This window comes from Coenobita brevimanus, chromosome 90 (assembly GCF_032717465.1).
Source record: "Coenobita brevimanus isolate Jiangsu-jjx chromosome 90, ASM3271746v2, whole genome shotgun sequence".
In the NCBI taxonomy this organism is placed as follows: Eukaryota; Metazoa; Arthropoda; class Malacostraca; order Decapoda; family Coenobitidae; genus Coenobita; species Coenobita brevimanus.
In genome coordinates, this window is record NC_137043.1 from 20009899 (window position 1) to 20031031 (window position 21133).

Genomic DNA, 21133 nt, shown 5'->3' on the forward strand with positions numbered 1-21133 from the left:
TGCAGTACTAAACTGCAATTTCAGAATTGCATATGACATAGTTAACAGCAATGAAAGTTACAAAAAAAGCCTATACTATAAAAAGGGAAAGTATCATGACCTAAAGAAGTACTTCTTAGAAATTGCTTGGCAAAAGGAGCTTAGAGAACAAGATTTAAATGCTATATATGAAAAATTATGTGAACTTTATGAAATAGGAGTCCAGAAGTACATCCCACAGCACAAAGAAGCAGAAAAGAAAAGAAAGAAATGGTTCAATACAGAATGTAAAAAATCAAAAGAAAAAAGAGATTTGTTGTGGAATAGATACAGAATACACAATAGTGAATGGGCATATAATAATTACAAACAAGCAAGAAATGATTATACAAGAATAAGGAGGGAAGCCCAAAAACAGTTTGAGGAGGATATCATAAATAAAAGTAGTGATCAACCAAAGCTATTTTACAGCTACATCAGAAGCAAAACCAAAGTAAAAGATAAAATACAATCCATTACGGACGATGGAACCACCAATACACAAGACAAGGATATTTGTGAAGCACTAAATAAGAATTTCCAATCAGTTTTTACAGAGAAAATTTTTTTTGAGAGGGATTATGTGGAACATGCATGCCCACACATACTACCAGATATACAAACATCAGAAAAAGAAATACAGGAGGAGCTATGTAAATTAGACAAAGGAAAAGCAAATGGTCGTGATGAAATTTCATGTTGGGTGCTACGTGAATGTGCAAAGGAGTTAAGTAAACCATTATTTTTAATTTTCAAAAAATCCTTGAGTCAAGGTAAACTACCTGATATTTGGAAGAAAGCAAACATTGTTCCCTTATTCAAGAAAGGGAATAGACAAAATCCACTTAACTACCGACCAGTATCACTAATCAGTGTCGTAAGCAAGGTATTAGAAAAGCTTATAAGAAAAGCATGGGTAAATCACCTAGAAGAACACAGTATGATAACAGAAAGACAGTTTGGTTTCAGAAAAGGAAAATCAAGTGTTACTAATCTGTTGAGCCACTATGACAAAGTAACAGACACATTACAGGAAAGAGAAGGATGGGTGGACAGTATCTATTTAGATTTCAAGAAAGCACTTGACACAGTACCACACCAAAGACTTTTATGGAAACTGTACCATCAAGGAGGAATTCGAGGCAAACTGTTTTGTTGGATGCAAGATTTTCTCATGAAAAGAGAAATGAGAACAGTACTAAGGGGAAATTACTCATCATGGAAAGAAGTGACTAATGGAGTAACACGCGGCTCAGTGCTGGCACCAATCATGTTTTTAGTGTATATAAATGATATAGACAGTAACACTGGAAATGAAAGCTATCTAATCATGTTTGCAGATGATGCAAAAATACAAAGGAGAATTACTAACACAGACTCTTGTAAAGAGCTACAAGAAGAATTAAAGAAACTTCATGAATGGAGTAATACTTGGCAAATGAAATTCAATGTGGACAAATGTCATGTAATCCAGTTTGATAAAAGTGGAAAAAGATCTGATTGGGATTATACATTAGGAAATAAAACCCTTCACACATCAGAAAGAGAGAAGGACCTAGGTGTGATTGTCAATAACAGACTATCTCCGGCTGACCATATCAGTGAGAAGGTACGGAACATGTATACACTGCTTGCCAATATAAAATAGCATTCACAGACATATATGAAGACATGTTAAGAAAGATAATAACATCGTTCATCAGACCAACCCTGGAGTATGCATCAGTAGTCTGGAGTCCTCATCTCAAAAAACACATAGACAAGGTTGAAAAAGTTCAAAGGGCCGCTACAAGATTGGTTCCAAGCTTAAGGGATCTAAGCTACGAAGAAAGACTAAATAAACTGAATCTACCAACACTAGAGGAGAGAAGGAAAAGAAGTGACATGATTATGCTATATAAATGCATATCAGGGAAGGAGAAAATAGACATAAATGATTACTTAACGTATGGGGAAGCATCAGCAAGAGGACACTGCAAAAAACCGCATAAAAAGAGAGGTGATTAAGACGTAAGGAAATTTAGTTTCCCAAATAGAGCAATTGAACAGTGGAATGCACTACCGAATGAAATAGTGTGTGCCAAAACAATTCACAAATTTAAGGATATGTACGATAAATATGGTTTAAGACACGGGACAGTACGAGCTTGACTCATTCCTGTAAAGATACAATTAGGTAAGAACAATTAGGTAATTAGGTAAGAACACACACACACACACACACACACACACACACACACACACACACACACACACACACACACACACACACACACACACACACACATGCTTTCGCTCCGCGAGAGTGGATGTTAAATTTACTTCATTTCGATAATAAATTTCTTCATATAGTCTTGTCAGCTCTTGATGAATTTAAGTCCTTCAACACCATGACGAATTTTTCACACCCGAGATTCTCATTGTCACAGCTGGTGTTATGTTTGGATGGTGGTGGTGGTGGTGGTGGTGGTTGTGTGTGTGTGTGTGTGTGTGTGTGTGTGTGTGTGTGTGTGTGTGTGTGTGTGTGTGTGATTTTAACCAATCTTGGTGGAAAGGCTGAGGGACAACGAAGGAGAAAACCTATTGATATGTAGAACAATAGGTCGAATGACAAGGTCATAGGGCTAGGTCAAACGTTTACCCAACCAATGGTCTTAATCACTTTATTCCAAGGAAGGCCAGTTTTGAGGAAATGGTTGACAATAATGCAAAAATGAAGTTATTCAGTTTTGAAAATAATAGGGTACTCTCAAGGCTCGACCATTTTTAACAAAAATAAATTTTATTGCAATTTTAATCAGATTTGGTGGGAGGACTGAGTGGTCGTCCAAGGAGTAAATGTTTTTATTTAGCTGAATAGGTTAAAAGTCAGGGTCACTTCATAATCAAAAGTAATGATATCAAGAGCTAATGGAGGCTCTGTCAGAGCTGAGGGAATGTGGCCATGTACAGTTTACCACAAGGGTCGAGCCGCCATTAGGTGACCAAGGCCGATGCATGCAAGCATGTTGAAGCCTTTAGAAACGATGCGACATAGCGATACAAGAACACTTTGAACTACCACTACTACAGCTACTACAAAAGGGTAGGAACTAACCTGCGTATCCTTGCCACATTTCGAGTTGTCGAACCACCACTTGTTCTTTAGTCTGACCAGGTCTCCACTCTCCTTCAGACTAAGTATGGCTAAATCAAGGCTTTCCCTGGAAAAAGAATGTAAAGGAATTCATTAGTACGTGGACAGGAAGAGGAAGCAGGAGAATGAGACAGGAAATGAAGAGGGATGGGATGGGTGTGAAAGAACATGTAGAGAGTTGGAGAGGTGTGAGAGACGTTGAAAAATTACAGAAAATTTATGTAGAAAGTGCTGTCGGAGAGAGAGAGAGAGAGAGAGAGAGAGAGAGAGAGAGAGAGAGAGAGAGAGAGAGAGAGACAGACAGACAGACAGACAGACAGACAGACAGAGACAGACACAGACACAGAAACAGAGAGAAAGAGAGAGAGAATGCAAGGTGAGTATTGGTGCCAGTGTGGTGACAAATGATGGTGTGGCACGTAGGAGGGCTGATGCGTCTCCTGGAAATGGGAGGACAAATCAATACCCCAAATCAAGAGAAAAAAAATCTCATCTGAGTGAGGAGTTTAGAGAAGCAGCCATTCCGTATCCGTCAAAGATTAAGTTCTGTCCGATCTACAGGTCTCAAAAATAAGTGTTAATTTAATCATGCTGCTGCCTTCAGACGACTCGTGCAATTTAAAAGCGCGTTTTATAAATGAAAAGGTTATATTTAGCCTTCCTTAACTCTTTTTCTGTAGAAGTATTCTCTTCAACTTAATAATATTGTATGGAAGTAGCAGGAAACAATACGTAATATGTCCAATTAGTAGAAGATTTACATAAAATTCTGCCAAGTTGGTGGTGACTATTAAAGCTAAAACGTTGCCATGTGAAAGTGTGCACTGACTCGGGAATGAGGTTGACAGGTTCTAACCGAGGGTCAGGCACATATAAAAGAGAGACAAGTGCAGAAGTATGAGCACACTATACCACTGGAGTTTAGGCTGTATCCACTGTCCAATGTTCATGCTGTCGCAAGGAAGTGGTCATTTTACATTCCCTACCTGATAATGAGTTCATTCACACTAGGAGAGGCTTTTCGTCCTACAGGGTTTAGATACAGGTTTTATTAACCTCGTTCATTGCGATATCATCCCGATCCTTATGCAGTCGTCTGGAGGTAAGAAAAATTAAATGACATTACGACTCTGGGCTGGTGTGAGGAAAAAAAAAAATCTATGATATTATCGTACTTATTATATGGGTGATTGTGGAGGAGTGGCCAGGTCGTATACATCAGAGTTTAGTTGTGTCCGATTTTCATGGTGTCGTAGGGCAGTTCTTCCTCCCCTCTCTCTCTCTCTCTCTCTCTCTCTCTCTCTCTCTCTCTCTCTCACGCACACGTACTCACTTAAGGGATGAGTGTGGAGGAGTGGCCAGGCCGTATCCTTTAGAGTTAAGGTTGTGTCCGATCTTCATGGTGTCGCAGGGCAGTTGCTCGTTGATATAGTCATTCTTGACATTCTCCAGCAGAAAGGCGTACTTGCCCTTCGACGTCCGCACCCGCTCGATGCCCTCCTCGTACGTGGATGTGAGCACATGCTTGCGTGACGACATGAACTCCCACATCTGACTGTACACACTTACCTTAGAATGCTGAAACAACAAAGGAAAATAGTCATGAGGAGGGTTGAATGAGAATTTTTGGTGGAAGACAGAAACAGTCATCACCTCATATGTGAAGGTGAACACATTCTTAAGAGACGAAAGAAACTCCCTCATGTGAATATACACGCTGATCGTGGATCACAGGAAGAAGACAGAAAACAGTCCAGAGAAAAAAATAATAATCAGATTAGAGATGAGGAAAAAGAAAATGAAGGTCGTGCTAGAGAACAAATAAGAAACTCCGACAAAAGTTGGTGGAGAGAGAGAGAGAGAGAGAGAGAGAGAGAGAGAGAGAGAGAGAGAGAGAGACAGACAGACAGACAGACAGACAGACAAACAGACAGACAGACAGGCAGACGGACAGACAGAGAGACTCGTGTGACGGAAGGATGGAAGGAGAGGTTAATTATGAAAGAGGTGGAGACGATGGAAGATATGAAAAAATGACATTAGCGAGAGAATAAGTCAAGGGGAAATAACACAGAGGGCAAAACTACTGCAAGTGATGATTTGTTTTAATACACGTGGAAACGTACGATTATAATATTGTTTACATGTAATGTACAGGTGTAGCTGTTGTTGTTGCTGTGTAACTCCGGTATGTCTGGCTGAGCAGACCCATCAATCCTGGCCAAGTGATTGGCCCTGCAGGTCGTCCCGTGCATTTGAACAATGTTCCCTTGCAGTAGACAGCGCCTTACCACAGCGAGGCGCTGGGAAGTGTGCAGAAGTTTGGTTCCTGGATGGACAATTCATTTCTAGTCCGTTAACAGCGGCACCATAGTAAGCTCCACATTACCCAGATATCTGGTTGTAGACGTAAATGGTTTCCTTCGGCACAGGAAGCTTGTCATTCAGCGTACAGTCACCCAAGCCTGTTCTACATACGATGAGTGAATATAGGGTGCACTGAAATAGTGCCATGTGACAAAGTGAAATGGTAAATGATCTCGTGTAAAAAAAAAAAAAAAAAAAAAAAAAAAAAAAAGCCTTTGTCGGCTTTGTTGTAGTCGACGTCACCACCATAACGACTACATCATTACCATCATAGTACCACCATCACAACCATCATCAGCCTAATTGAGGTGTCCAGTAATACACTTCAGTTGGTACCAAACCCTCTTCAACCCTTCAATCTGACAACGTATTTCCTTCTTGCTACATCCAGACGATTTTATTAAAGCTAAAACAGATACTGTACTGAAATGGTAGCAATAAAAAATTATGCATTTAAATTCCCCAGGTCAATGGAACAAGGGAAAGAATAATGTTAAACCACAGGGTTCGTTGATATATCGAGAACAAAGCGTAGACAGGCCAGAATGTTAATCAAAGGCTGCTGAACACTTCTGGTTTTATTCTTTTTAGCCACAGATGAAGCACACTTGCAAACAACTGTGGCTTCTCTCTTTCTCAGACTACTTCCATCCTCACTTGCTGCTACTTGCTCATTGTCCATGCACCGACTGTCTGCCATTCACTAACTCTCTGGCTGACTACTCCATCCGTCACTGATAGCTCTCACTGTCTGGGTCAGTAACTCTCACCGACTCTCTCTGTCAATGTCCATCTGCCACCAACCAATTGACTCATTGACTCTTCATAATGGCTTACCTTCTGACTGGATTTCACTCACTAACTACCAATGGCTCACTGACTCGCTGCAGTGTACAAACACTCCTTTGTCTGTTATTCTCTGGTTCACTGATGGCAGTGCACAAACTGAACTCGGAAATGGGACTGTCCTTTTAAATATCACCCCCTCCCCTGACTCCACTGCTAGCACAGCTCAAAATATTATACAGCCCAGGAGAGAACTCACATTCTCTCATGCAGTGATGCACGTATGTTAACAATATACAATAACGACAATGACAAGAACTAATTCCAAAAGTAAGAAAGAAACAAGATAAAAGAGACATATCAAAATTTTCAGAATATTACTCACATCTACAGGCACATACCACCAACCTAATCCTATAGCAAAACATCCAATTTCTAGAATGTTTCTCACATCTCCAGATAGAAACATTAACCTGATCCTACAGCACAGCACTTAATATCTAAAATATTCCCCACATCTCCAGACCCAGTTCTATGGTCAAACATCTAGAATCTAGAATGTTTCTCACATCTCCAGATAGAAACATTAACCTAATCCTACTGCACAGCACTTAATTTCTAAAATGTTCACATCTCCAGATAAAAACCACTAACCAAATCCCATTGGCATAACACTGCCCTTCCTTGAACCCAGTGTCATCCTCAACAAAATTCACCTAATCCTACCTATATACAAATATATACAGAAAAACTTGCAGACTAGCAGGTCATCATCATTGCCTCTGTGGTCTAGGTCCCATGGCATGAAGACCCAGATCCTCATTGCTGTCAGTGATTCTGTCACTCTTCTAGGCCCTCCTTTCATCTGTGGTGCCCAGCAAGTTCTCAGCGTCACTCCAAGTGTACTTCCCAGGACCAGCTCTCTTGTGGAAAATACATCAGTGTACTTCGCCAAAAGCTGTTCCAGTTGCTCCATTTGTGGTTTCTGCGACACTGGGCACTCCTGGCAAAGTGGTTAGGTATTTCTCCCTGGAACATAACTGTACTCCTCTTCCATGCACTGCATTGTGGCTCCTGATCGACTTCTTGGCACAACTCCACAAATGTGCCTTGATGTACTCGTATCTTCTTTTAATAAAGTGAGAAGCTCACTATAGCGAGCGGTACTCCCTCTGCCAAAGGGTCGACCAAGATCCTGCCCGCCATCACTCCCTCATGCCATAGCTTCTGTGCTCCACTAGTCCCAGGGCAGTATGTAGCGTGTCAGAGATCTTGCAGGGCAGCAGCATCTCTGACTCAAAGGGGATAACTGTGGCCTAGCTGGTAACAGTTCGTTTATTTTCATCTGAGATAATGGGGTGCCTCTCACAACTTGACTGTTATAATGTGGTTGCATGAAATTTGATAAGCTTTAGTTTTGATGTAGGAAAGAGCCTCCTTGGTTACTAGTCAAACCCATCCTCCAATCTGGCTACAGATGGTCATAAACTGAGCTGAAAAGGGTTAGGGATCCTTCTCCGATTAAAAAAAAAAAAAAAAAAACGGTTATAGAAGACTTCTATGCCTATGGCCCTGAGCAGAACACTCCTTTCTCCTTGCCACATTTGTATTGAATGGAAGCCAAGCAGGCATTGGAAGGACACCAGGCAGTCCAAGCCCAAGACACAGGCACCCCTTGCTGCTGCGCACAAAAACTCACTATGTCCATTACTTCCTGGCTCACTGACTGCTGCACACAAACTGAACTCGGGAGTTGGACGGTCCTTTTAAATATCCCCCCACCCGACTCCACTAACACAGCCAAGAATGTTCTACAGCCTAGGAGAGGAATCACATTCTGTCACACAATAATGCACATAAATTAACAATATACATTAACAGTGATGACAAGAGGCAATTCCTAAAGTAAGAATGAAACTATAATAGACATGCCGAAATCACAAGAATGTTCCTCACATTTCATGAAACAAACCACCAACCTAATCCTACAGCACAGCAATTAATTTCCAGAATGTTCCTCACATCTCCAGATGTAAACAACTAATTTCGTCCTACCAGGACAACAATAGAAAATGTCACCTAGTGAAAAGCTGAACTCCATCAATCTGATTCAAAATATTCCAGACGTTTTTTAGATTCATGGGGACTGGAGATGAAACAGCGCATGTAGCCTCCACTTACCTCTTATTACCTGTCCTCGCCTCGGAGGGGCTCGAGGGTGGGTACTGTTTTCACTCGGTTTGTCTTTTTGTTTGTTTGTTTGTTTGTTTGTATGTCTGTCTGTTAACAACTTAACGTGGAAACTACTGGTGCGATTTTGATTAAAACTACAGGGATGATGGACTATGACCTTCTGATAACCTGATTAAATTCTGGGTCAAACTGGGCCAAGGCCCAGGCTGTACGAAGTAGTCCCCAAAATGTAAAAAAAAAAAAAAAAAAAAACGGATATGTGTTTTTTCGCCATAACGCTTTCAAATTCGTTATATCGACATGAAACCAAAACCTAAATGTGCATCCTTCAAATCTGCATCCTATAACATGCCTCATTACATCAGAGGGGTCGCCCCCAGTTAGCGGTAGAGGGGGTCAGTGTCAGGTGGGTGGGGCCTAAAATTTCAAATCGGCATAAAATCATACATTTTCATTCGATTTTCTCCATATTTGACATGACATCTTTGACTAGATATCCTGTTGTGTTTATACGGCAGCATTAAAATGACTCCTGGGGACGGGTTCGCTGTGCCTTGGCACCGCTTCTTTCAAAATGTGTCACCTAAGCTGAATAATATCGCTTGAAGGCAGCTAGAGTAAAATATATATATATATATGTATCCAGACTGAATGGATTAAGCTTACGGGACTTTATCCGTCCTGATGCCTCTCCCACCCACACAAATCCATATCCCCCCCCCCAAAAAAAAAAAAAATCACCATTCTCACCAACACCAAAGGAGTACCCATTAAAAATACAAAAAAAAAAAAAAAATTGCTTGCCTCGAAGAACCACCTGGTACAATCTATCTTCAGTCCCTCGTTAAAAAAAAAAAAAAAAAAAAAAGTTTTTACCATCCAACTATTCAAATGAAAGAAATGGTAAACATTGGGTTACCTTGAAAAACTCGAAGGATGATCCCCCTTGGAGGGTACCATACTCCACCTCAGTCTGACTAGCCAAATCATCGACGGAATTGATGGGAGTAACCAATCTCTGGACAGTGAGAAAGGCGGCCAGGTTGGCAGTGTACGAGGAGATGATGATTAGCGTGAAGAACCACCACGCACTTCCCACGATACGGCCAGACACCGATCTGGAAGGTGAGCAGTGGTATAGTTAATATTAGGTTAGGGTAAGAAGTTTGGAGAATATCTGTGAGGGTGAGAGGCGTATGGGTGACAAATATTAAACTGATGAACCACCACGCACTTCCTACAGTACAACCCAAGAGCGATCGCGAAGAAAAGGAGTGATGGAGGTAATAATCTGTGAGGGTTAGAGGTGTGGAGAGAATCTCTGTGGGAGGGAAAGCTTGTTAGACGATTGAGGATGATGATGATGACTAGCACTTCCCAAGAAGTGGCCCGAGAACTATGTAGAAGGTAAGAAGTGGCGGAGGTAATATTTTGTGAGGGTAAGTGGTGTGGAGAGAATCTGTGTGAGAAAGAAGGTGTGAGGGAGCTCTCTTGAATCACAGAACGCCATCTCTAATCTCATCTATTGTCATCTCCAGATAATTCTGTTCAGTTTGGGAGTGATTTTTCAAAGCAGTGATAAGGTACGAGCATAGGCTAAACTTCATTAGCCCCTTCACCGCGATATATTCTTCCTGTGGTTTGTTGCCAGCATTAACCTGTGAGGAGTTGACAGTTTTTACTAGAAGGTCTCCATTAGCTAGTTTTTAAACTAGTTTTAAATCTCCAGCACAGCCATCTACCACCTTGATAAAGAAAGGATTGAGACTGTTCAGGAATGTAGAACCAACAGCATGTTGGGTGACAGACAACGCATTATGTACTGGTATGTCAAGTGGGGTACGTGTCTGAGGGCGGTCAGTCCGGTATCAGTCAGTCCGTCTGGACCACTTCCCTTCCTGAAAGGGGGAAAGGCGGCATAATAGCCACCTCCCCCTCGCGACAGAAGTTGGAAAAAAGAGAATACGAGCAAGGGACAATGCATCCAGGGGAAAAAAACAAAAATGGCTGAGATTACCCTTTCAACCCACTCCCGGGAGGCCGGACCGTGAACTCACTCGCCCAGAGCGATCAGTGGGCGTGGATCCTCTGTGGGCAGTAGGCAAAGACAATCTCAGTACAAAGGTAAAGAAAACTACTGTATCAAACTAACTAGAAGGGGAGGAAAATGAAAAACTAGCTAATCCAGAAAGTCACCAGAAGAGTGAAGAAATAATCTGTTGGTAGCGGGGCAGCCCTGAAATGCTAGAGGAGAGAGCACTTGAAAACGCATCTGCACTCTCCACGACCAATCATGAAGTCCCTCGAAACTACGAGCCGATTTCATTTAATCTCTGTTCGGAACATTTCTCCTAGACTGATAACAACCATTTGGTCTAGCAGTAATAAAGAGAGAGAGAGAGAGAGAGAGAGAGAGAGAGAGAGAGAGAGAGAGAGAGAGAGAGAGAGAGAGAGAGAGAATGTTATCTTGAGGATCACAGTCTTTTCATTGAACTGGATGGTCTTTATATTTTATCCTGACATTTTAGCAGAAGTAAAACAATCAACTGGAAAGACAGAGAGAGAGAGAGAGACAGACAGACAGACAGACAGAAAAGAGGGGAGGATGGCTTACTTAGATTGAAGAAAAGGTATTAGAGCATACCGACATTCCAAAGGGAATGCAGGATGATCTCCATCCAGCTATGCTGTAACGTTCACACAATTCTGTGCGAATCGCCATGTCGGTTCAATGGGCATAAATGACCAAAGGATCCCCAAATTTAGGTGTGCATGGTTACGCCACTGATCCCACAGAACCCTTTAAAAGGGATAAGCTCAAATATGAAACAGGTGTCTAAGCTATTTTCCCAAGGTACATCTGTGCATGGTTAGACGTGAACTGGAGAAAAATAAACGAATAAAACCAAACTGCGAAGTGTTTGAAGAAAGAAAGAAAGAAAATAGGTAAATGCTGTGCTTACACATACACACAGTGAACTCTCTCTCTCTCTCTCTCTCTCTCTCTCTCTCTCTCTCAACTTGTGCAATCTTAAACATCGTCAACTGTCGAGTAAGTCTTTCTACTAACATTAGGTCCAGATCACAGAGAAAGTAACATAAATTCTGTAGGGTCTGTCTATGAATATAATTATGTAATTCTCACCGGCTCTTGCTAGTTCCGTGATTACTGAACATCTGTAACCACCGAGTAAGTCGTTCCTTTAATATTTATACCAGACCACCTAGGAAATAGTAAACCATATACAACAATCTGTAAAGTGTACATATCTACAGTAAACATCTGTGTTACCTTGGACATAGATCGGTGCCCTGTTGCATGAACGCCCCCATGGTGAACCACAGGCAGTTGCAGATGGTGAAATCGTTGCTGAAACTTGATTTACCGTACAGCTCCTTCATCTGCAACGAAAAGGCCGAGTGGCTTAAGAGTTAGCTGCGTTCTTCTTGTTATTTTTGTTTTCCTTATTCTTCTTATTCTACTTCTTGTTCTTTTTCTTTACCTTCTTTATCTTCCTCCTCCTCCCTCTTCTTCTTCTTCTGCCTCTTGTTATTATTATTATTATTATTATTATTATTATTATTTTCATCATCATCATCATCATCATCACCATCATATTGTTGTTGTTCGATGTAAACGAAGCGAACAAAAAACACTATACTTCAGACGAAATATGGGGTGTAAAATTCCTACCTCAAATGGTATGTAATATTTTCCTACATGAGGAGTACCAAAGCATAGTTTCCTTTTCAGTTATTGAACCAGTCGTGGCATGTCATGCCATTTTGAAACTGACATGAAAATTACCTTCCACTGATATCAGATTTTTTCCCCTCGAAGAACCACATATGGCAAAAACGCTAAAACATTTTTGACAGGCAAGACCAAAGCAACATTTTCTCCCTCAGCTCTAAGGTCAAACATGACTTGTCTACCTTTTTGAAACTGCCATGGAAGTTGCCCTCCAGTTGTTCCAGTCATTTAAAAAAAAAAAAAAAAAAAAAAAAAGGATCAAATGTGACTGAAAAAGGCCAGTCATACATCTTTGCTTATTCTATATTGACGCCTACTTTATTATTATTATTATTATTATTATTATTATTATTATTATTATTATTATTATTATCATAAACTTCGTCTCATCATTATGGTCACCATCGTCATCATCATCACCACCATCATCAACATCATTTGCAGAAGGAGTCGTCTCATTTTCAGCGTCTATTTGCATATATATATTATAAAAAATAACGAAGAAAACCACGCAGCTGAAAATTTTATTTGGCGTAATTCGCCACATATTCGGCAGCCTCACCTGGTCGTCTTCGGGGCACACAATGGAGCCTACATAGGATCATAAACGAATAAGATAATATTATTGTGCTTAGTTTTTCTTTTTTGTAAGCTGTGAGAAGATTATTTGAAGTAAGAGGATTAGAAAGTGTTACCAGTACCTCTTCACAATTCTATTTCTCTCTCATAGCTAAGTAACATGGCCTGAAGAGTGCAAGAATGAGAAATACATTATGATCTAACATAAGAACATAAACACACATTAGCCAACCACCGGCATTTTGTTTCATGTAACTACGTGGTAGACGGATTACGTTTCCTACAAGAAATTTCCTCTCTATCTACACCAAGTTCATATGAAAAAACTGTTATTTTACCCCTTAAGTTTGTGACATGTAAAGGTACGTGTGTGTGTGTGTGTGTGTGTGTGTGTGTGTGTGTGTGTGTGTGTGTGTGTGTGTGTGTGTGTGTGTGTGTGTGTGTGTGTGTGTGTGTGTGTCCTTTTAAACAACAGTCCCTTCTCCAACCATCTGACCACCACCTCCCCCCCATACATTTCCCTGAACCACTCACCTTCCACTCGCTGGGGCTGAATCTGGTAACGAGGAACAGAACGATGGAAACCCCGACGTAGGCGAAGACGATGCAAGTCCATATCTCGTGCGAGAGGGGCGACATGAAGCTGAACACTCCGGGTTTCTCCTTGTTGGGTTTCTTGATCATAATAGAGATGCCGTGGGTCATGAAGGGCTTGGTGAAGTCGATTATCTGTTCCCTCGAAGATGTGATGGTTAGTGGCGCGATAGCTATGTCCGCTTCCTGTTGACAAGAGACAGTATATGGGAATTCGGGATCTTTATTGTTGTTATTATCATCATTCGGTGAGAGGACGCTCCCTTTTTCTCTCCCTCTACATCAGGGGTCACCAAAGTGGTCGATGGGATTATCCAAGAGGTAGATAAATGGCTGAGGGGCCAATAGAGGATCAGTAACTGAAATGGGGTCATTAGGAGGTCGATGAATGACTGAAGTCGATTGTGGATCAATCAATCTAATGAGGATGAAAGCTGAAATGCTTAAAAGGAATGTAAATTTACTACATACAATATCATGCTTCTTGTTCGTATTTTTAGTTAGTTGTTTTCCGGGGAGAGGCATTAACCCTCCGCTAACTCAGTTGTTGTCACGTAGGGAACACGTTTGGATAGTTATAACGTTACCACTAAGAGTTGTAAATTATTTCCAGATTTACAGGAAATCTTTTGGCTTGCCACTCAATGTAGAGCTACCCTAAAAACAAAGTACCGCTACCCTAAGTGGGTGGATGATGGTCGCCCCCACCTACCACTGTGGAGAGGATGGAGAGCGAGAGACTGACGAGGAGAGTGTATGTGAGTGAGGTGGAGGGGGGGAGGGGGAGGAGGAGAAGGCTAAGGATGAAGTGGAGGGGTGGAGTGGAGAGGTATATGAGAGAGGGCTGTGTAGGCTGGGAGCAGGGCAGTGAAATGGCAAGGGACAGGGAGACATGGAGGCGATTTGTCTGTGGCCACCCCTTACGAGATTAAGGTGTCTGACAATAGATAGATAGATAGATAGGTAGATAGACAATATCATGCAATAAATTACAAATTATTTCTACATGATTTGTGTATAAGCAGTTTATAACATATTTTAGATTAGTTTTATTGAAGCAAAATGATATCTCAATTTTCAATCATTAGCTAGAATCACATGACGTGACCACACCACTCTAATGTCTCTTTCACGTGGATGAATTGCTTTGACGTTCTTCAGTCATGTGCACTATTTTTACTAATTCTGGATAAGCATATTAACTGTCTTTACTGAACACATGAGATCCTCATAAACTCGAGTCCCGTTCACTTCCTGCATATCTCTACCCCGCCCCTCGTACCTTCAGCCTCCCCTTGTCTCTCCCACTTCCCCTGTCCCAGGAAGGATATACGTGCACGTGGTATTCCTCTTCACTTCCAGTACTGAGTGTATTTTCCCCACCACACGAGAACGCAGACTCTGAGCTCTGGTGAGCCAGTAAATATTCAACACCCATGGCGATAGGAGTGGTGTCATTGAAGTGATTGCTATGACTTTACTAACAAACATAATGGCAGCTGTTAATACCAAGAGGAAGTTCCGACAATATTCACACGAGTATTTGAAATTTGAGTTCATCACTTCTTTTACCATTGAAGCAATGTTTAGGTGTCTGTTATGTGAAAAGACTTTCAGTACTAATGCCATGAAACCTGCGATGATGAAAGACCATCTTGAAAGAGTTCACTCGGATAAGAAAAACATATATCTTGATTATTTTAAGGCACTGAAATAAAAGAATATGAAATCGACCTAATGTAAACACATTTTTCGAAGCACCTGCAAATGCTGATATTGATGGAGGACTGAAGACATCATACAATATCTCCCTCACCATAACAAAGAAAGGAAAACCGCATGCAGTTGATGAAGAGATCAAAATTCCATCAATTAAAGAGGTAACTGAAACTTTTATGAAAAATACCTCTCAACCTGTCCTAAGATGACAGCCATTAAGTGCCATATAGTGCAACGAGAAATTGACGAGATAGCCGATGATGTGAAGAAACTTTGACATCTGACCTTCAGCACTCCAAGCTTTCACGCCAACTCCATGAGTTAACTTTTGGCTGTTCAAATATTCTTATGGCCTATGTGAGGTATTACAGTCCTATGCATTGTTGGCAAATTTTTGTTTGCCAAGTATCTTAAAGCTGTTGCAAAGGGTGAGATAGTTTGTCGGTGTTTGGAAGAGTATTTGGATAAGCACAGTACATTATATACCCATCAGCAATATGACTGCAGTGGCTATTGATGATCCATCAGCAATGGTCAACTGCAACAGAGGATATGATACTTTTCTCAAGGAAATAGCACCTGAGGTACGTAGCCTACTATTCATTGTGTATAACACAGAAACCATCTTGTAGCCAAGAAACTTAGTGGTGAACTGATTGATGCATTGAAAGTGTGTATCAGAACAAGTAATAAAATCAAAGCACATCCACTCAGTTCGCGATTGTTTGCAATGCTGTGATAAGAATGGTGAAACTCTGAACCAGTTACTTTTTTCACGCTGAGGTATGGTGGCTGTCTAAGGGTAATAGCCTGCAAAGACTTGTAGACTTACACAACTCAACTGTGCAGTTTCTAACAGATGTAAACTCATCACTATGCGAAGAGTTAAAAAAGCGTAAGAATTCCTGGTTCTGTATGGCAGACCTATATTCATAATTTAAAGAAGTACAGTAATGTCTGCAGGGTAAAGATTTTACGATTATTCAGGCCAGGACAACTGTAGTAGGCTTCCAAGCCAAAATAGGGTTATTGAAAGTTTCACTGGCAGGAAGAAATTTTCAGTATTTTTCAAACTTACAGCAATTGGATGAAAATGAATACATTTGAGATAGTGACCTGGAGATGCACACAACGCACCTTGACAAATTAAGGGAAAAGTTTAAAGTACGATTTGAGGACCCAGAAAAAAAACACGTGCCTGACTGGATTCTTACACCTTTTGATTTAGAAACAGAAAATGCAGAAACTGCCAGTTACAGGAAGAACTGATAGAAATGACTATGGACCTCGAAGTGATAGCAATGTTCAGAAGTATAAGCCGCAGTGACAACTGGAGCAATGTTAATCTATCTATCTACTCGTATTTACCTAGGCTGCTTCCACCCAAAAAACGGGGGTTGCCGAGACAGGACGACACACTCCCAATTAACTCACACACACACACACACACACACACACACACACACACACACATTTACTCGTATCTTAGCCCCACAGGAAGAAGGGAGAGATCCTCACCGCACCACACCACACGAGGGTCAACTGCACAGTGGAATCAGTGACATACTGGAAATACTGTTGCTAAATACCCCCGGCTGTGTGCAATGGATGGGCCATTTTTACTTGCATCCCAAATCTCTTACATGGTTGAAGCTGGTTTTAGCCATGCAAATGCACTTCAAACAAAGCAGAGGAACAAACTGAACCTGGAAGGGCGTAGTGACTTACGACCAAAACTCATCAATCTCCAACCAAGTATCAGTGCCCTTGTTAAAGTTCATCAGATGCATCAACATCTTTAGTAAAAAAGGTATGTTAAATCTTTTATAATTTTCATTTTAAATATCACCTATTTTTTATTAAATCATATTATTATTATTATTATTATTATTATTATTATTATCATGTGGTAGGTGGCGGCACTCATCATCCACTTACTCGATGTTGTGCTGCTTTGGGTGTCTGCTCTTTCCACTCTTCCTTCCTTCCTCTTGTTGCTTTCCTTCATTCTTTCCTCTTCTTTCTGCCTACGGGCGACTTTACACTCCCTCGTCTGTCTTTCTTTCCTTCATTCTTTCCTCTTCCTTCTGCCTATGGATGACTACAATGAATGAGAAGCCAAATGGTTTCCCGTACACCTGGAAACCATTTACTATGCTGAGTGGTTACAGTATTAACAAATTATGACACTTGATGGTTTAGTGAGTAATTTAGGCGCTCCGATCGGATCGAGCCGGTGCAGGTTTATATCCAAGGGATGATTGGGGCTTATTGCTCACGTAATGCCACTCAGGGATGAGTGAGGCTGTCACTCTCATCTTAAATATCAGGACCAACTTGCCTAGCCCCTGGCTCCTATGCTCCTCATGGGGCAACATACAGTAGGATTGGATGATGGATGGATGGATGGATTATTATCATCGTCATCATCATCATTTGTAATAGGCTACTATTATTTAATTAAAGTAGTATTTATTAAATGATTTTCATATAATAAATGCACAGGGATCGATAAACAATCTGAAACTGGAGAGAGGAGTTGATGAGCTGAAGAGTTTGGGAACCTCTGCTCTACAGTACATTCAGTAACAGTGCACTCACTTCCTCCATGCCTCTGTACTCCTTACCAACCACAAAACCTCCCATTACTTACCACACTCCCCTTGCCTGTACACTCAGTTCAATTACTTAGTCTATTTCCTCTCCTTCTGCGTTCCCTTTCATTACTCACCACACTCCCTCTCCCTCTACAGACACATTCCATCTCATTACTCACCACACTCCCTATCCCTCTACAGACACAATCCCTTTCATTACTCACCACATTCCCTGTCTCTCTACAGACACATTCTTTCTTACTACTCACCTCGCTCCCTATTCCTCTGTAGATGCATTCCTTTTCATTACTCACTACTCTCCATCTCCTTCTTTATTCCCTTTCACTACATACCCTCAACGGTCCATTCTTACCCAGGTCAGTAAAACGTATTGGTGGCATAATAAAAAAGCATTACAAAAAGAAATTTAAGGTAACCGACGAAATAATAAGAGTCCTTTGTATCCCTAATTCTCTTTAAGGAGTGTAAAGAAATGAGAGGGAATGCGGGTGAGCAACAGGTGTTCCTGTGCAATCAAGTGAAAATTGGTCTGCCTACTGGCCGATTTATTCTGTGCACAGCCTTGGTCAACACCTACCCCTCTGACCAGCTCCCCAACCATGCCGTCCCAGCCGCCGTACTGGTCATCGTTCCGGCCACCGTACTTGTTGTCCTTCACAAGCTGCAGCGTGTCTGGCGGGAAAAGATAAAGACCCATGAGCAAACAAATTAACATTATACATTGGTATACCATATTATGCTAGTATACCCGTACAGTGACCGGCATTTGTATTAGTTAAAATACTGTGTTCTTTATAGCTGCAACGTGTCGGGGGTGAAGATGAGGCACTAAATAGACACATCATTAAATAGGTGAATATGTTATACACCAACGTGTTATTCAATAACAGAAGTCTATGACAGACATAAAATTCCAACAAGAAATGGGTTTATACGGTATGTGAGATCACTAGGAGAGCTCGTATTCCTGCCAGAACAGCAACATCGCCTTTTCATGTTTTTCGTAGCCTTGATTTTTGCCCATTTTGACTGCAAACTATATCACTTGTTGGTCCGAATGCGCTCAGTCATTATTCTACACAAATTATCTGGAGCAAAAACACAAAAATAAAGAGTACCGGTACATAATCATAGTAAAGGACTTTGTAATATCAGAATTGTATCCTTTGCCTCAATAAAATGTAAAAATATTAAGTACTTGTTCCTAAAGTCAAACAGGCTACCACAGGGCGATTTTCTTCCCCCGGAGGAAGTTCTGGAAGTACAGAGCTGAATACTTTCTCGATTATCCTGACTGCTAGAAATTCCTTCAGTCCAGAGAAATAGCAAGATTTTATTCTGCATGATATATATGAATCACTTGTCTCTGATCTGTACGGTGTACATACTCCAAAAAATTTCTTTCCAGGGGAGTCCAATGAGTTAGGCACTGACCATTCCAGCTTTTTCGTTAGGGTTGGTAAGCGTGACTGTGGGACAGTTGCCACAGAGGACTACTGTAGAATTATGGATGGGAAAATTAATAGGTATAACAAAGGTATGTATTTTCATTTGGTTTTCATATTCAGTATTTGTACTGGGGTTGCACGGTGGGATAATGAATCACCGGAAATATTATGATTATTACTGCGAGTATATTTCGATTATTTCTAGATATAAGGGCTGATGTTCCTATCCGAGTTGAAGTGTTAAACCTTACGTGATCGTCTCATAATACCTGCAAAAATATACATATGTGAGATGAAATAGCAAGATGTCATAACTCATAACATGACAATACTGCAGTGCTGTAACACTGATGCAGAAAGTTTTGACCAAATTCCATATTGCGTTACTGTGGCAGTATCTTACTGCCTCATTTCAGAGTGCCTATCATGTGTGTGTGTGTGTGTGTGTGTGTGTGTGTGTGTGTGTGTGTGTGTGTGTGTGTGTGTGTGTGTGTGTGTGTGTGTGTGTGTAATAATAATAATGATTAGAATAACAATAATAATTATTATTATTATTATGAAAATAATAATAATAATAATAATAATCTATCTATCTATCTATCTATAGCATGACGCCCTAACCCCGCAAAGGGTGGCCGCAGACAAAACGCCTCCAAGTCGCTCTGTCACCCACCTTTTGACTACCCTCCCCCCAGTTCCCCTCCCCTCCCTCATATACCTCTCAACTCCATCCCTCCACCTCATCCTCGGTCTACCCCTCCCTCTCCCTCCCTCCACCTCACCTACATACACCCTCTTTGTCAGTCTTTCATTCTCCATTCTCTCCACTTATCTTAAATCTTAAATGTCGGGACCAACTGCCTAGCCCCGGGCTCCTACACTCCTCATGAGGCAATGTAGGATTGGATGATGGATGGATGGATGGATGGAGTAATAATAATAATAATAATAATAATAATAATAATAATAATAATAATAATAATCGGTTTATTTCAGAGACAGCAGCCTTCTAGCTGAAAATGTACAAGTTGGGGAAGTGTAATAACAACTGTAGGACTTAATGTTATCTTAAATATTAGTTTGAACGAAATAAGTGAAAGGATGATGTGGGATGGCACGGGCTAATACTGCTATGCTATGGACACGATGTATAGTACTTTAGTAGTAACATGAACTGATGTGATGGGTCGTGATTCTACATGAAAATTATTATACAAATATTTTTATCATCTATAGAGTATGTCATTGCCTATTATTAGGCTCTTATAATTGTGTACTGTATGTTCACTTTATATAGCAATATTAAATAATGCTACTGCACTATAGCAAAAATCTCCCATAACACTACGATATACAGTACTATTATAATACTATAATACATACAGTAACACATGATAATATTTCAGTGTTAGCTGTACAAAACTTATCAGTGGAAATGCACTCACACCTGATGATTCGGATAAGGACTCACAGCACGGCACGATATAAGTGAATTGCAACGATTATCATGCAGTAAATTTCATTATACAATAAAGAACTTGAGTGTATTATTGTACTTTGTCATTATATCATATTCATTGTATGTCACACAGAACTGTTGTGTCTTAATTAGTACTTGTATGTGTGGTTGATGGCATAGCCTATGTCATTATGTATAGCCAGTATAATAAATCAGAAAATATAAATACACACACGCACACACATAGAAAGATATATATATAGATAGATAGATATAGATAGATAGATAGACACAGACAAATAGATATAGATAGATAGATAGATATAGACAGATAGATAAATAGATAGATATAGATATAGACAGATAGATAGACAGATAGATAGATGAATAGACAGATAGACAGATATCACCCAGTATAATATAATTATAATCAAAGTCCTAATATCACATAAACAGTTCATG

At 40.5% G+C, this 21133-nt stretch overlaps 1 protein-coding gene across 1 annotated transcript in view; it reads right to left on the reverse strand.

Annotated features, from left to right (window-relative positions):
- Positions 1 to 21133, reverse strand: part of LOC145411622 (glutamate receptor 1-like) — an 863839-nt gene that overhangs the window by 17044 nt on the left and 825662 nt on the right. Inside the window, exons 12-17 of the mRNA XM_080281630.1 lie at positions 18342 to 18436; positions 13368 to 13613; positions 11793 to 11902; positions 9420 to 9618; positions 4488 to 4732; positions 3116 to 3221 (exon numbers count right to left, since the gene is read on the reverse strand). Coding sequence (XP_080137756.1) covers positions 3116 to 3221; positions 4488 to 4732; positions 9420 to 9618; positions 11793 to 11902; positions 13368 to 13613; positions 18342 to 18436 — 1001 coding nt within the window. The remainder of the gene's footprint in view (positions 1 to 3115; positions 3222 to 4487; positions 4733 to 9419; positions 9619 to 11792; positions 11903 to 13367; positions 13614 to 18341; positions 18437 to 21133) is intronic.